Genomic DNA, 12,684 nt, shown 5'->3' with positions numbered 1-12,684 from the left:
ATATCTGTCCCACCTGTGAGTGTGAGGCTCACTTGGGGTCATCTCTGCCAGGTACATGCCTAGTCAGATGCTGAGTTTGAGAGAGCGGATGCTGTGGGGCAGGGCAGCCACAAGAAGTCACCCATTTCATCTCTGAATGTCAGGACAGACCTGGGAGAAACTCTCTATAGAAAATCACGTGTCTGGGAGCTGAGCATTAGGAATGAACATAAGAGATAAATCCTAATACTGAGAAAAAGTGCTAAGAAGGCTATCTGCAGAGCTAGTAACTTGTATTATCCTATCCAAGGAGATAGAATACTAGGAATATATGAAACATTTTAATTTAAGCATGTTTACACATCTGAAAAATTGAAGAAGGAAAATAAATTCTGGAAACAGCAAAAGGGATTATACTGCAGAAGTATACAGGATTTTAGCAATGAATTAGGCAAACACCTTACAGGTAAAAAATAATACTTTCATTAATACACTCAAGATATTCTTTCCATCAAGGAGAAGATACAGCTGAAGAGCCAATTATGAACTTGGAATACAATAGTGAGGAGTTTGTTTAGGATGCAGTACAGAGAGACTGGAATTAGAAGGTTGAGGTAGATGAGGAGTAGAAACAACAGGGCCCATGGATATCGTGAATTTCAGAATGAAATCAGTGAGGACAATGTCTGCGACAGTATGAAAGGCCAATTGTTGGTCTTTTACAGAGATGTAGCAAGAACTTACAATTGCTAGGGTGCACGTGTCTATACGTGAAATGTGTCTTGCTATTTCGCAGCAAAGGGAAGGAAATTGAAGGGAGAAACCGCCAAAAGATATGGGGAAATACAGTCAAGGAATTAACTGTCAGTGAGGCCTTCTATACTCACCCAAATTATCATTAAGGGGCAAAGGTGAAGGGGTCAGCAGGGGAGAAATGCATACATGTGAGAGACTTGGGCGTGTCCGACCTGCTTGGACTCACATCTCCTATGTTAAACCTTCATGTCGGGCTCAGCGTGTCTCCCACAACTGATTATGCCTGTTTTCTATTTACCTCTAATGTGAATGTACTGGGGTTTGGGCATCACAATTCCACTGAAACCGTGGCATAAGATTGAGGTGGAAATTACTGTGACCTACTGAATAGAAGGACCTCAGGGTCATCTGCGAGGTGCCACAGTTGGCTCATTCTTGTGAAAGTTGATGCTGTTCCCAACTGTGTATCCAGTGCATTCAAACGGGCATCTTGAAGTTGGGCGTGAAGGGAGTATTTACCAAAGCAACAGATAATGTACACAAATCAGAACACTGAGAAAAAGGGATGTTTTCATAGAGCTGGTTTGCCAGCTCACCACCTGGCTGTCGCTCCAAACACCTTGCGCCCATTCATAAATTTATTTATTTATTTATTTTTGGCTGCGTCGGGTCTTCAGTGCTGCGCACAGGCTTTCTCTAGTTGTGGCAAGTGGGGGCTACTCTTTGTTGCAGTGCGTGGGCTTCTCATTGCGGTGGTTTCTCTTGTTGCGGAGCACGGGCTGCAGGTGCGTGGGCTTCAGTAGCTGTGGCACACGGGCTCAGTAGTTGTGGCTCACGGGCTCTAGAGCACAGGCTCAGTAGTTGTGGCACACCGGCTTAGTTACTTCATGGCATGTGGGATCTTCCTGGATCAGGGCTTGAACCCCTGTCCCCTGCATTGGCAGGTGGATTCTTAACCACTGCGCCACCAGGGAAGTCCACCTCGTGCTCATTCAAACTGATGGTATTTTGGCAGAAGCTCTTCCGTGTATCATTTTAGAGGGGAATAAGCCTTGAGGGGGTCCAGAGAGGGTTTTCGGAAATGGTTTTGGATTTATGTGTTTTAAACTAGACCTGAATTTCACCCATTTACTCAGTTGCTTAAAACATTCTGGTTCTAGGCTGAAGGGATCGAGGTCAATAGCACACACCAGTGAGTGTGGAAATTAGAAATAAAGCAAAATGTATTACAAGAAAGTGGCAGAGCATGAAGGTGACTTCAGGTGTGGACCCAAACCTGCGATGTGGATGTAGCCTCAAATCACAGGAGTTAAAAAAGAAGGGGAGTAGTCAAGAATAATCAATAATGGTAAGGAGGGAAATTACCACACTTTAATTACGGAAGAGTCTCTACAGCAAGAACCCAGGCATTTCCTGCATGCCAGCATTGATACCCCGTGAAATTCTCAGCAGACAGTTCCCTCAATTCATACTGCAGATCTGCCTCCCAAACCTCCTAGTCATACAAGGATCGAACTCACCGAATGGTGGGTTTGTTCCCTCTGTTTACCTCCTGGCTGCATCTTGGGCTCCTCCGTGGCCGTGTTGAGCCTGAAAGAGCAGAATCCTGAGGCCCAGCAGGATTGAGCCGGCCATGCCCATCCGGATGAGAGTCTCCACTGGTAGTCTTGGGGGTGTGAGGCTAGGAACTGTGGAAAAAGAGGTCACAGAGGTCAGAGCAGACCCAAATCACCCCAGGATCCCTATATGTCCACTCAGGTCACCTGCATTCCATTAACAGGTTGTGACCCTCGGAGCCCAACCCAAAATTGAGCATTTCTGCTACTCATCACTGTTGGCGTCTGACTTATTTTGTGATGGACTGAGAATGTCAGTTACCCCTGAGAACAAAAAAGACAGGGTATGGGTGAGGAGATGCAGAAATGCTTAAGTAATCTCTTTGATCTTGAATGAGTCTCTGGAACGAAACATGCCAGTCCCGGTACCTGGAGGTGAGCATCTCCAGTGTCTCATTTGCATCTAATCAGGAGGCAAAGATGAACACGTGGGGTTTCAATTTGTCCTGAAAGGATGTGGACCTGAAGTGTCAGGGTTGCCCTTATGGCCTCAGTTTCCCGCGATGTCACTCCATAGCCGTCCCCAGACTGGTCGCCGTCAGCCCAGACCTCCTCTTCTCCCCTCAGGTGATGGGGGTGGTGGTTGTGGAGCTGCAGCAGGAGGTGTGGGGACAGCTCACTCACCTTGACCTGGCCCCATAGGCCCCGACACAGCCCTGGGCTTCTATGTGGCAAGAACACATACAACAACTACAACATAAAGGGGTAAGAATAAAGAGACCTATAGATTTGTAAGGGTTCTACATTTCCCTTGAAGAGGTAAAATACTAGCTCTGTCTTTACTGTGTAAAGTTAGGTATGTACCTGATAATCTCTAGAACAGCCCCTTCAACAGCAGTCAAAGACTTACAGTTACAGCACCAATAGAGAAATTAAAATGGTATGCTAAAAATGTTTTTAAATCCCAGGAAAGGGTAAATAGAAGAACAAGAAAGAGAGGGGACAAAACTTGAAAAACATAAAATGACAAACCTAAATAACAGTGTTATCAGTAATAATATTATATGTAAATGGGCGAAACACAGCAATTAAAAGAGCTTGTAAGATTGGTTTAAGAAAACAACCACCACCTACAGTATGAAGTCCATAAGAAACTCACTTCTTTTTTTTTAAAATAAATTTATTTCTTTCTTTATTTTTGGCTGTGTTGGGTCTTCATCACTGTGCACAGGCTGTCTGTAGTTGCGGTGAGTGGGGGCTACTCTCTGTTGCGGTGCGCCGGCTTCTTATTGCGGTGCGTGGGCCTCTTATCGCAGTGGCTTCTCTTGTTGTGGAGCATGGGCTGTAGGTGCGCTGGCTTTAGTAGTTGTGGCGTGAGGGCTCAATAGTTGTGGCGCACGGGCCTTGTTGCACGTGGGATCCTCCCAGACCAGGGATCGAACCCGTGTTCCCTCCATTGGCAGGAGGATTCCCAGCCACTGCACCACCAGGGAAGTCCCAGAAACTCACTTCTAATATAACACGTAAATAGGTTAAAAGTAAAAGAGTGAACAATATGAATGAACCTTGGAAACATTATTCAGAGTGAAGTAAGGCTGACACAGAATGTCGCATTTTGTATGATTTCACCGACACGAACAGCCTAGAGTATCCAGACTCCCTAAGGCAGGAATTTGAATGGAGATGACCAGTGCCTGGTTCTCAGGGGGCATGGGGAGTTCTTGCTTAATGGGTACACAGCTTCTGTTTGGGATTATGAAAATGTTCTGGAAGACGGACAGTGGTCATGATTGCCGAACATGGTAAATGTACTTAAGGCCACTAACTTCGCACTTTAATGATGTTTCAGTGGTGGTGAATATCATGGTGTGTATATTCTACCACATTAAAAAAGTAGAAGGATGAAAAATTACTATGCAAACACTAATCAAAAGTAAATTCAAGTGGTTGTATTGTTTCCTTGTCCCACAAATTACCACAAAGTTGGTGGATTAAAACAGCCCAAATATATTATCTTACGGCTCTTGGAAGTCAGCAGTATACAATCAGGTCACTGGTATAAAGTCAGGGAACAGGGAGACATTCATTTACTTCATCTCCATCCAGAACCGGAAGTCTCGAAGGCAGTTGAATTCTATATATTGACCTTGTATGCAGCGATGCAGGAAAACTTTTTAATTAGAGTAGAAGATCTTTACATTATTTTGGATTTTCTGCGAACACAGCTGTGCAGTCTCTTAGTAATACAATATTATTCTTATCCACTTCAGAGCTTCTCGCCTTGTTTTGTTTCACTTACTTGCTTGGTGCCTCCAGGGCCCTGGTGAATACAAGTGGTCATACGGAACGTACTTGGATCATTGCCAGTCGTAGACGAAAGGACCTCAGGTTCTCACGTGTACAAATGACGTCTAGTGTTGTTAAACATGCCCTCATCAACGAAAGGGAATTCCCTTCTATTTCTGATGTGTTTTTATTTTCACCAGGAATTGTTGGTATATTTTATCAAAGGCTTTGTCTGCATCTATTAAGGTGATTATTTTTTATTTGTTCTATTAAGGTATTGCATTATGTGACAGATTTTTAAAATTTTAAGTTACTCTATCCTTCGAAAGAAAACCCCACAGTATGGTCATGAAGTAATGTCCTTTTAATGTATCACTACATCTCATTTGTGTACACTTTATTTAGGGATTTCCATCTAAGCTCATGTGAGAGATCTTCCTGTGACCTCCCCATGTATAATTCCCTTGTCATGTTTTGGTGTAAATATTTTCCTGATCTGATGTGTTGAGGTATGTTTCTTCTTTTTCTGTTCTCGGGAAATGTTTGTGCAGTTTTGGGGTGTGTGTGCGTGTGTGTGTCTTTCACGAGTACATAAGTGCTCGGAAGAAATCACCAGTGAAGCCGCCTGAACTGCACACTTACACGTCGGACAGTGATGACCGTCACAGCATTTGTCTGCATCCCATCACACAGTCGCCATTTCTTTTCTTGGTGAGAACATTTGAGATCTGCTCTCTTCAAAACACTCAAGAATGGGATACAGTGTGATTAGCTGTAACCACCATGCTGTATATTAGATCCCCAGAACTTATTCATCTTATAACTGGAAGCTTGTGCCCTTTGACCAATATCTTCCCATTTCCCCCTCGCTCCAACCCCGGGAACCAGCATTCTACTATTTCTTTCATTTTGACTTTGTTAGATTCTATATAGTTCAGTCGTGGGTAAGTTTGGATTAGAGTCAATGTATAAGGTGATAGATTTTCCATTTATTCTTATATCCATTTAGTAAATTGTACACGTGAAGATTTCCATCCCATCTACATTTTCTGTATGTTGGCGTCAAATTTCTCATAATGTTCTGTTACTATCTTTATAACGTCTGTAGGATTTGTAGTGCTGTCTGCAATCCCTTTCATGCTATTAGAAGTGTGAGCCTTCTCTCTTTTTCCCTCGGCTGTGGTGGCTAGGATTCATGAATGTTTTCAAGAATGAGTTTATTTTTTGCCTTAATTGATTTTCTCTACTTTTTGGTTGTCTTCATTATTAGCTACCCTTGTCATTATTATTCCCACCTTCTACCTTCATTTGAAATAATTTGCTATTTTTTCCTGAAGTCTTGGTATGATATGTTAGGTCATCGATTTTTTTGAAGCCTTTTCTAATATATTCAGTCATGATTGTTAATTTTCTCATTTCATATGTTTTGATGTGTATTATTTACATTATCATTCATTGAAAACATTTTCCCACTTCTGTTTTGTTTTTTTGTTTGTTTTTTTTTTCGTTTTGATTTTGGTTTTCAACTCACACATTGATTTTTGAGCAGTCTGTTGCATTATTTCCCAAACGTAAGGATATTAGTTATCTTTGAGGGTAGAATCAGGTGACTGCCAAAGGGTCCCAGGGGCTCCTGGTGGTCTGTGTTGGGAGTCCAGGCTGTCTGATGGTCGTTAGGTGGTGTCCACTGCGGGCAGGCAGCTCCTGTGCCTTCCGGGGTCCGTGCAGTCTTCCTCCCTGGAGCGTGGGGTCTGGGTCCTTCCTGGGCTAGCGGACGGCGAGAGCAGCATACACGCTGGGCTCTTCTGGGGGCTCCCCTGACTGGGGGGCAGGGGTTGCAGTCTCCCGTCTGAAGGTCGAGTGGTTCAGCTGGGCATAGGTCACATCCTGGGGGGCTTCAGATGCGGCGGCCTGCGGTGGGGGAGAGGGAGGGAGGGTGTGTGGTTGGGGTGGGGGAAGCCTGGGGGCCCAGACAGAATGGGACCCACCTGACCGTCCCTCTGCTCGTCCTCTTCCGCTTGTCTGTCCTTCGTGTCCAGCAATCTCCCCGACAGGGAGGAAGGAGAGGTGGCCACCCCCCGCCTTAGTCTTGATCTTGAGTGGTTCACCTGGGCGTACGTCCCCTCCTGGGGGTCTGCATCCTGCCTGTTCTGCTGGAGGGAGAGAGTAGGACAGAAAGGGGACTTGCTGGATCCACTGTGATCTCCTTCCGTCAGCTTTCCACTGTGTTGGCAGAGTGATGCTTTAAAACCTTAGGTCAGGTCACTTTCCTGATGGAAACTCCGGGGACCTCCTAACACCTTGGAGCCTCTGGATTCTTTCTACGGTTCTGATTTCAGTATTAACACGTTATCTCCCTGGCACATTTGGCTCCAGCCGCACGGCCATCTTCCTGCAAAAGCACGTCCCTGCCTCAGGACCTTTGCACTTGCTGCCCCCCCACCATGCACTCTGTCACCTTCTCTTGCTTTACTTTCCTTATCGGGACGTTGCATTCTAGGACGCTACCTGCTTCTTTACATATAGTACCTCTCACCCACCAGGTGAGCTCCCTGCTGCACCTGCAGCACCTACAGGGAGCCGGGGGGATGAGCTCTCCTTGTGCACCACTTTTGGGTGAATGAAGGAAGGGGGGTCTGGGGACTTTCAGGTGATTCACTTATTCACAAATCCTCTTGAGACGTGGGGCTTCTCTGCAACGCCAGAAGGTCAGACAGAGGACGGGGAGCCAGGAAAGGGGACCCCGAAGGAGGGGCCATGAGGTCACAAGGAAGCAGGAGGGGTGGAGTCACAGCAGGACGACTCAGGAAGCCTGGAAGGAGAGGTCAGTGTGGGACGCTGCTGGAGCTGGGATGTGAGGACAGAGACGTGTCCATTGGACTGAGTTTGGCAACAAGAAGGTCTCTGGTGGCCTGGACAGGAGTAGGGGTCTCACCGGATGGTCCAGTTGCACCCCGTCCTCAGGCTGTGTGTCCTTCACGGCAGCATCTGCTGGGGCGGAACAGGGTGTGTATCGCTTGGTGGGATCCCCTGAGATCCCTCAGGGCTGGAGCCCCCGCAGTGCATCCAGAAGGGGCCACTGAGACCCAGGGGTGAGGGGAAGTGTGGGGTTTCAGTGCGCACCCCCTGAGCCCACCCCTTCCCAGCCTTCCCCTCCCCCCCACAGGTGCCTCCAGAACCCTGTGTCCCCCACCCCGTCCTCTTCTGCTCACAGAGGGCCTGGTCCTGGGCGGCGGTGGCTGGGCAGGAGCTGGGGAGGAAGCGGGCGTGTTAGGGGGAGAATGAGGGGGAGCTGCGGGCGGGGCGGGCCTGGGGGTCTTCGGGGCGGGAGTTACCTGCTCTGCAGGCCTGTGTCCTTGGGCTCTGGGTCTGCAGCCCCTGCGGGAGGGTGGAAATCAGCCTCGCCCTGGGCTGGGGCAGATGACAGAGGCTCGGCCCTGGGACTCTTACGCCCCCTGCCCCTCACTCGGGATTCAGGAGGAAAGAAGGAGACCTGAAATCATACTTGCGTACATGTTTCAACACTTCATGAGATTGCAAAGGAGGAAAATACCTTAAATTATACATGTCAGCTGACAGTACATGTTTTCTTTCTAGATTTTTGAGTTTCAGACTCTGGACAATCTTTTTCTAAGCTGACCTTGCCCATCTCTTAGGTTTCCCTTTGGCTGGTGCCCTAATCCCACCACCTCCAGGGGTCTGGGTCACCCTGTTCCCTACTCACCCGACTTCCTGCGTCTGCTCTGAACCCGGTGTCGGACGAGGAGGACGAGGGGCAGCAGGACGAAGGCCACCGAGACCCCGATCAGGACGTTCAGGTACCATTTGAGACCTGGGGCACCAGTGACGTCATGCATGAGCCCAAGATGCCATTTAATTGAGCGCCTACTGTGTGCAGGCTCGTGCTGGGGTCTGTGCATTCATCTCCTCTAACCCACCCCACCCATTTTACAGATGAGGAAACTGAGGCACAGAGAGGGAATTCACCAACCCCAGGTGACCCAGTCTGGAGGTGGTAGAGCTGGGATTGGAACCCAGGGCTGTGGGCTCCCTGAGCTGTCCTCCTGCCGCGCCCCGCCCAAGGTGGACACCAGCTTTGTGCTCTGGGGGCTTCTCATTTGCCGCGGGCCTGTCCGAGGGTCTCATCTGGAGCCGAGGGTCCTTCCTTGTTACCCTCCCCTCCCCCATCACAGCAGGGGCTGGGGGAGGGGCCGGCTATGTGCGGTGGACTCTTCATCTTTCCCTTCCCCTCCCCGTACAATGCCACCACCACTGCGGCACTGGGGACAGGCCCCCATACAGTCACATCCTCAGGGGCCTCCCTGTGAGGCCTCCTCTCCTGGGGGGTCAGAGCCAGAAGTCAGAACTGAAGGAAATCTACGCTTCGGGCCACGATTCTCTGCCTTTACACTTGGAGAAACTGAGGCCCAGGCAGGGGAAGGGGGCCCAAGTCAGCGTCTCCAGAGGTGCCTGAACCAAGGGCATAACTGAGTCCTGCCCCCCTGGGCCCAACACCATGTCCCACAGACCCTCACTCACCTGTCTGCGGGCCTGGCTCCGTGGGGGGAAGGGCCCCAACTTCAGAGCCTCCTGGGGGTCAGGACAGAAGATGGGGGTCGGGGGCTGCTTCTCCCCACCTCAGCCCACTGCTCCTCCCCCAGGATGGGCCCCGAGGGGTCATTCCCTCTCCATGACCCCCACCCTTCATCCACCAGCCTCAGAGCTCCTGGTGCCTGTGGTCACTCCAGCATCTCTACCTGACTCCCAGCCCCCCTGGGACACAAGCTGTGCTGAGATTGGGTCAGGATTTAGAGCAGCTGAGGACCTCAAGGGACAGGCCTGGGGCCAGGTGTCCACATATTGGGCAGAGGCCCCAGTGGCTCACCAGCTCTTGAATTGGGCCCTGTGTGTGGGTGGTGGTGTCCCCAGAGGATCCTGGGAAAACGCCTGTAGTTGGGTGAGGGGCTGCGGCTTCCCTGGGATCCCCCCTCTGCTCACACTCTGGTGCTGTCTCTGCTCTGGGGCTGCCCTTGGCTTTCCCCCTCCTCCTATCTGAGAAGTCTGGTGACGGGACGTGAGAAGCAGCAGGGACGGGAGGGCCTGGTTTCCGTCCGTCCCTCTGCAGGCTGGACCCCCTCCGGATCACCCTCCCTTGACTCTCCTTTGGAGCCCCCCTCACTCCTATCCTAGAAAGGGGGTCACCTTCAGAGCTGGCAACAGAGACACAGAGGGGACAGGGCTGGGGCCCCTCACCTGAGACCGCGAGCTCCAGGGGGGCACTGGCGTGTGACAGCAGGTAGGGGTTACTGCTGCGTGAGCTGTAGCACCTGTAGGTCCCATTGTGGGCTGAGGTCACGGGACTCATGGAGAATTCGGCCTGGAAATGCCCACCTCGGTACTTTGATCTAAGACGCAGTGGGGGCCAGGCTGCCCCCTCCTTGGACAGAAGGAAAGTTTCCCTTGTGCTCCCTGACTGACACAGCAGGGTCACGTTCTCTCCTGAGGCCACCAGGGGGCCCGGCTGCACCGAGAGGGAGGGCGTGTCAGGGAACCACCCTAGAGAGAGGAAGAGGGGTGAGGGGCTGCCCGCCCCCTGGTTCCGAATTGCGACTCAGCTGGTCCTCCCTGAGGCCCCTCATCTCTGTCTGTCTCTGTTTTCTCCGAGTCTCTCCCTCTCCCTGCCCACCCCAGTCTCTCTCTGTCTCCCTCCCTCCCTCCCTCCCTGGGGACCCCTCACGCCTGGTCCCAGCATCACCAGCTGGGGCTCCCCCGGCAGGGCCTGTGCAGAGTCTGGGTCCCTGACTGACCCGCTGGCTCCTCACCGGCCACCAGGATGTCCAGGGAGTCACTGGGGGCCGACCACTCGGAGGAGAGGTTGTGTCCACCGTAGCATCTGTACCGGCCCGCGTGGGTGATGGTCACTGTGCCCAGGGGGAAGTCGGCCTGAGAGAGCCCAGCCTGGGGCTGCCGGCCAGGGCTCTGGGGGAGGGCCTGTCTCCCCTCCTGGGACAGAGCGAATCTGTCATAGCCGACGTCAGAGCGACACTGGAGGGTCAGGCTCTGTCCAGAGGCCACGACAGGGCCCTGCGGGGTCAGGAGGGAGGGCTTCCCAGACACACCTGGGGGAAGACCAGCCCTGAGCTGTAGGGGCTGGTTCCTCCCATGAAGCCCCTTCTCCCATCCTGGTCCCCAGGCCTCACTGTCGCTCACACTCTGTGTCTCTATTCTGTGCGCCCCGCTCCCCCCTCAGCCCACCCTCTCATCTGGGACAATCTTGGGAGGAAAGCATCTAATAATCTGTCTCGTGCCTCAAGATGTACGTGAGGCCAGGGTGGGACCTCCTCACCTGGGAACAGGAGCTCCAGGGGGTCACTGGGGGCCGACCACACCTGGGGGGTGTCCCTGTAAAAGCCGTGGCATCTGAACGTCCACCTGTGGCTGGGGGTCACGCGACCCACAGGGAGCAGGGCGTGGGTCTGCCCATGGGGGCCTCGCTGTGCATCCAGGGTCCAGGAGGACTTGGGTTCTCCTTCCTTAGTCAGAATGAACCCGTGCAGTCCTTCCCATGAGCCACACTGGAGGGTCACGGTCCCTCCCGAGGTCACCACAGGGCTAGGCAGGGCTGAGAGGGTGGGTTTGCTGTGGGCCCCTAGGAGAGAAGGAGGGAGCTTGTGAAATGGGGCTCACTCCCCCAGGGCTGGGCTGTGAGAGGGACACACCCCTGAGAGCAGACCCCCTTCCTGAGGGCAGAGCCCGATGCTGGGACCCCCGAGTGTCCTCTCACCTGTCACCACCAGCTCCAGGGGGTCACTGCTCTTTGCCCAGCCAGTGGGGCTGCGATAGTAACAGTGATATCTCCCTGCGTAGGACTCTGCCATGTATGAGATGGAGAACTTGCCCTTGTCCCCGGGCTCCAGTGAGGGCTGTCTGTCCCAGGGAGGTGAGCTTCCCTCTTTATCCAAACGGAACTCCCGGACCCCCTGGGTCCCCTGACACCAGATGGTCACGGGGCTCCCCCAGGGGATCACAGAGCCGGGCTCAGCCCAGATGGTGGGTTTGGGGAGGGTGCCTGGAAGGACATCAGAGGCTGGGTCACAAGACATCCTCACCCCCAGGTCCCCAGCTCTCAGCCCCCAACCTCCCGGACTCCCCCTCCTTCAGCCCAGAACTGCTGTTCCCCACCCCATTGCCTGGGGGTGGCCCCTTGTCCCCATGATCAGGAGGGAGCTGGGACACCTGGGGACAGACTCACCTGTCTGCACCTGGGTCCTCAGGCCCACACTCAGCCCTGGAAGAGAGACCCCTGTGAGAGGTTCGCCCTGAATCCTGAGCAGCGCCTCTCCTACCCGTGAGCCTCCTGAGTCCTGGGGTCTCCTGACAGAGCAGCCTGGCTGTTGGGAGGGGTCCCTCTCTGGCTGGGGCTTCCCCTCCCCCTCCTTCATCTCACCGAGGCAGAGCAGGGCTGTGAGGCTGGGGGTCATGGCGTCTGGTCCCTGTGGTCCAGGCGGTGCAGATGGAGGAGACCACGGTGCCCTCAGGACGGAGACCCGAGGGTGTGTCCACTGGGAGGCTGGTCCTCCCCGTCACGGAGCTGTCACGTCAGCAGCCCCACAGGAAGGGGAACTGCCCCTCCCCAGAAGCCTGGCACTAGTTTCCACAGGGCTCAGGCTGGAGTGGGCAGCGGCCTTCTGCAGGCTGCCAAGTCCCCGGACTCAGCCCCTCCCATCTTCCAAGCCCGCAGGCGCGTCTCTCCTTCTTTTGCTTCTGAGTCCCATTGACCTTGGCTCTGACCTTTGTACCTCACTCCTTCACTCATCAGGACCTTGGTGGTAACGTGGCCGCCCCCCCCCCCCAGGTAATCCAGGACTGTCTCCTCATCTCCAGCACTTAGAAGGTGCCTTGGTGGGATCTTCAGGGGAAATTCAGGGCTCATCCTAAGAGTACAAAGTGATAATAATACAAATAGAACTCAGTATCCTTCTGTGCGGAGTAAGGTAGCGCAGGTAGTGAGTTTCGAAATCACGGTGACTTTCCTGCCCACCCCGTGTGAGCAGAGGGACAAGAGGACAGAGCCTGGGAGGCGACGCCGACTAAGGATACCTCGGGC

The 12,684-nt window shown here is 52.5% G+C and overlaps 2 protein-coding genes and 1 long non-coding RNA gene across 3 annotated transcripts in view; 1 reads left to right on the top strand and 2 right to left on the bottom strand.

The window, feature by feature from the left end:
- Window positions 1-12,684, bottom strand: part of LOC132416835 (NACHT, LRR and PYD domains-containing protein 2) — a 1,001,898-nt gene that overhangs the window by 391,355 nt on the left and 597,859 nt on the right.
- Window positions 1-12,684, top strand: part of LOC138413908 (uncharacterized) — an 81,396-nt gene that overhangs the window by 29,441 nt on the left and 39,271 nt on the right. Inside the window, exon 2 of the long non-coding RNA XR_011246295.1 lies at window positions 8,234-8,395. This is a non-coding gene — a long non-coding RNA (uncharacterized lncRNA). The remainder of the gene's footprint in view (window positions 1-8,233; window positions 8,396-12,684) is intronic.
- Window positions 6,093-12,073, bottom strand: LOC132415788 (leukocyte immunoglobulin-like receptor subfamily B member 3). Its single transcript, XM_059998877.1, has 13 exons — window positions 12,025-12,073; window positions 11,830-11,865; window positions 11,362-11,646; window positions 10,924-11,226; window positions 10,400-10,696; window positions 9,831-10,133; window positions 9,117-9,167; window positions 8,302-8,409; window positions 7,913-7,955; window positions 7,790-7,827; window positions 7,513-7,565; window positions 6,566-6,730; window positions 6,093-6,488 (listed from the first exon to the last, which is right to left on the bottom strand). Exons 1-13 carry the CDS (start codon window positions 12,056-12,058, stop codon window positions 6,345-6,347), a joined length of 1,860 nt encoding a protein of 619 aa, XP_059854860.1. The 5' UTR covers window positions 12,059-12,073; the 3' UTR covers window positions 6,093-6,344.

The sequence above is a fragment of the Delphinus delphis genome, chromosome 20, assembly GCF_949987515.2.
Source record: "Delphinus delphis chromosome 20, mDelDel1.2, whole genome shotgun sequence".
In the NCBI taxonomy this organism is placed as follows: Eukaryota; Metazoa; Chordata; class Mammalia; order Artiodactyla; family Delphinidae; genus Delphinus; species Delphinus delphis.
The sequence above is the reverse complement of the archived record's forward strand: the minus strand, read 5'-3'. Positions and strand labels throughout refer to the sequence as shown.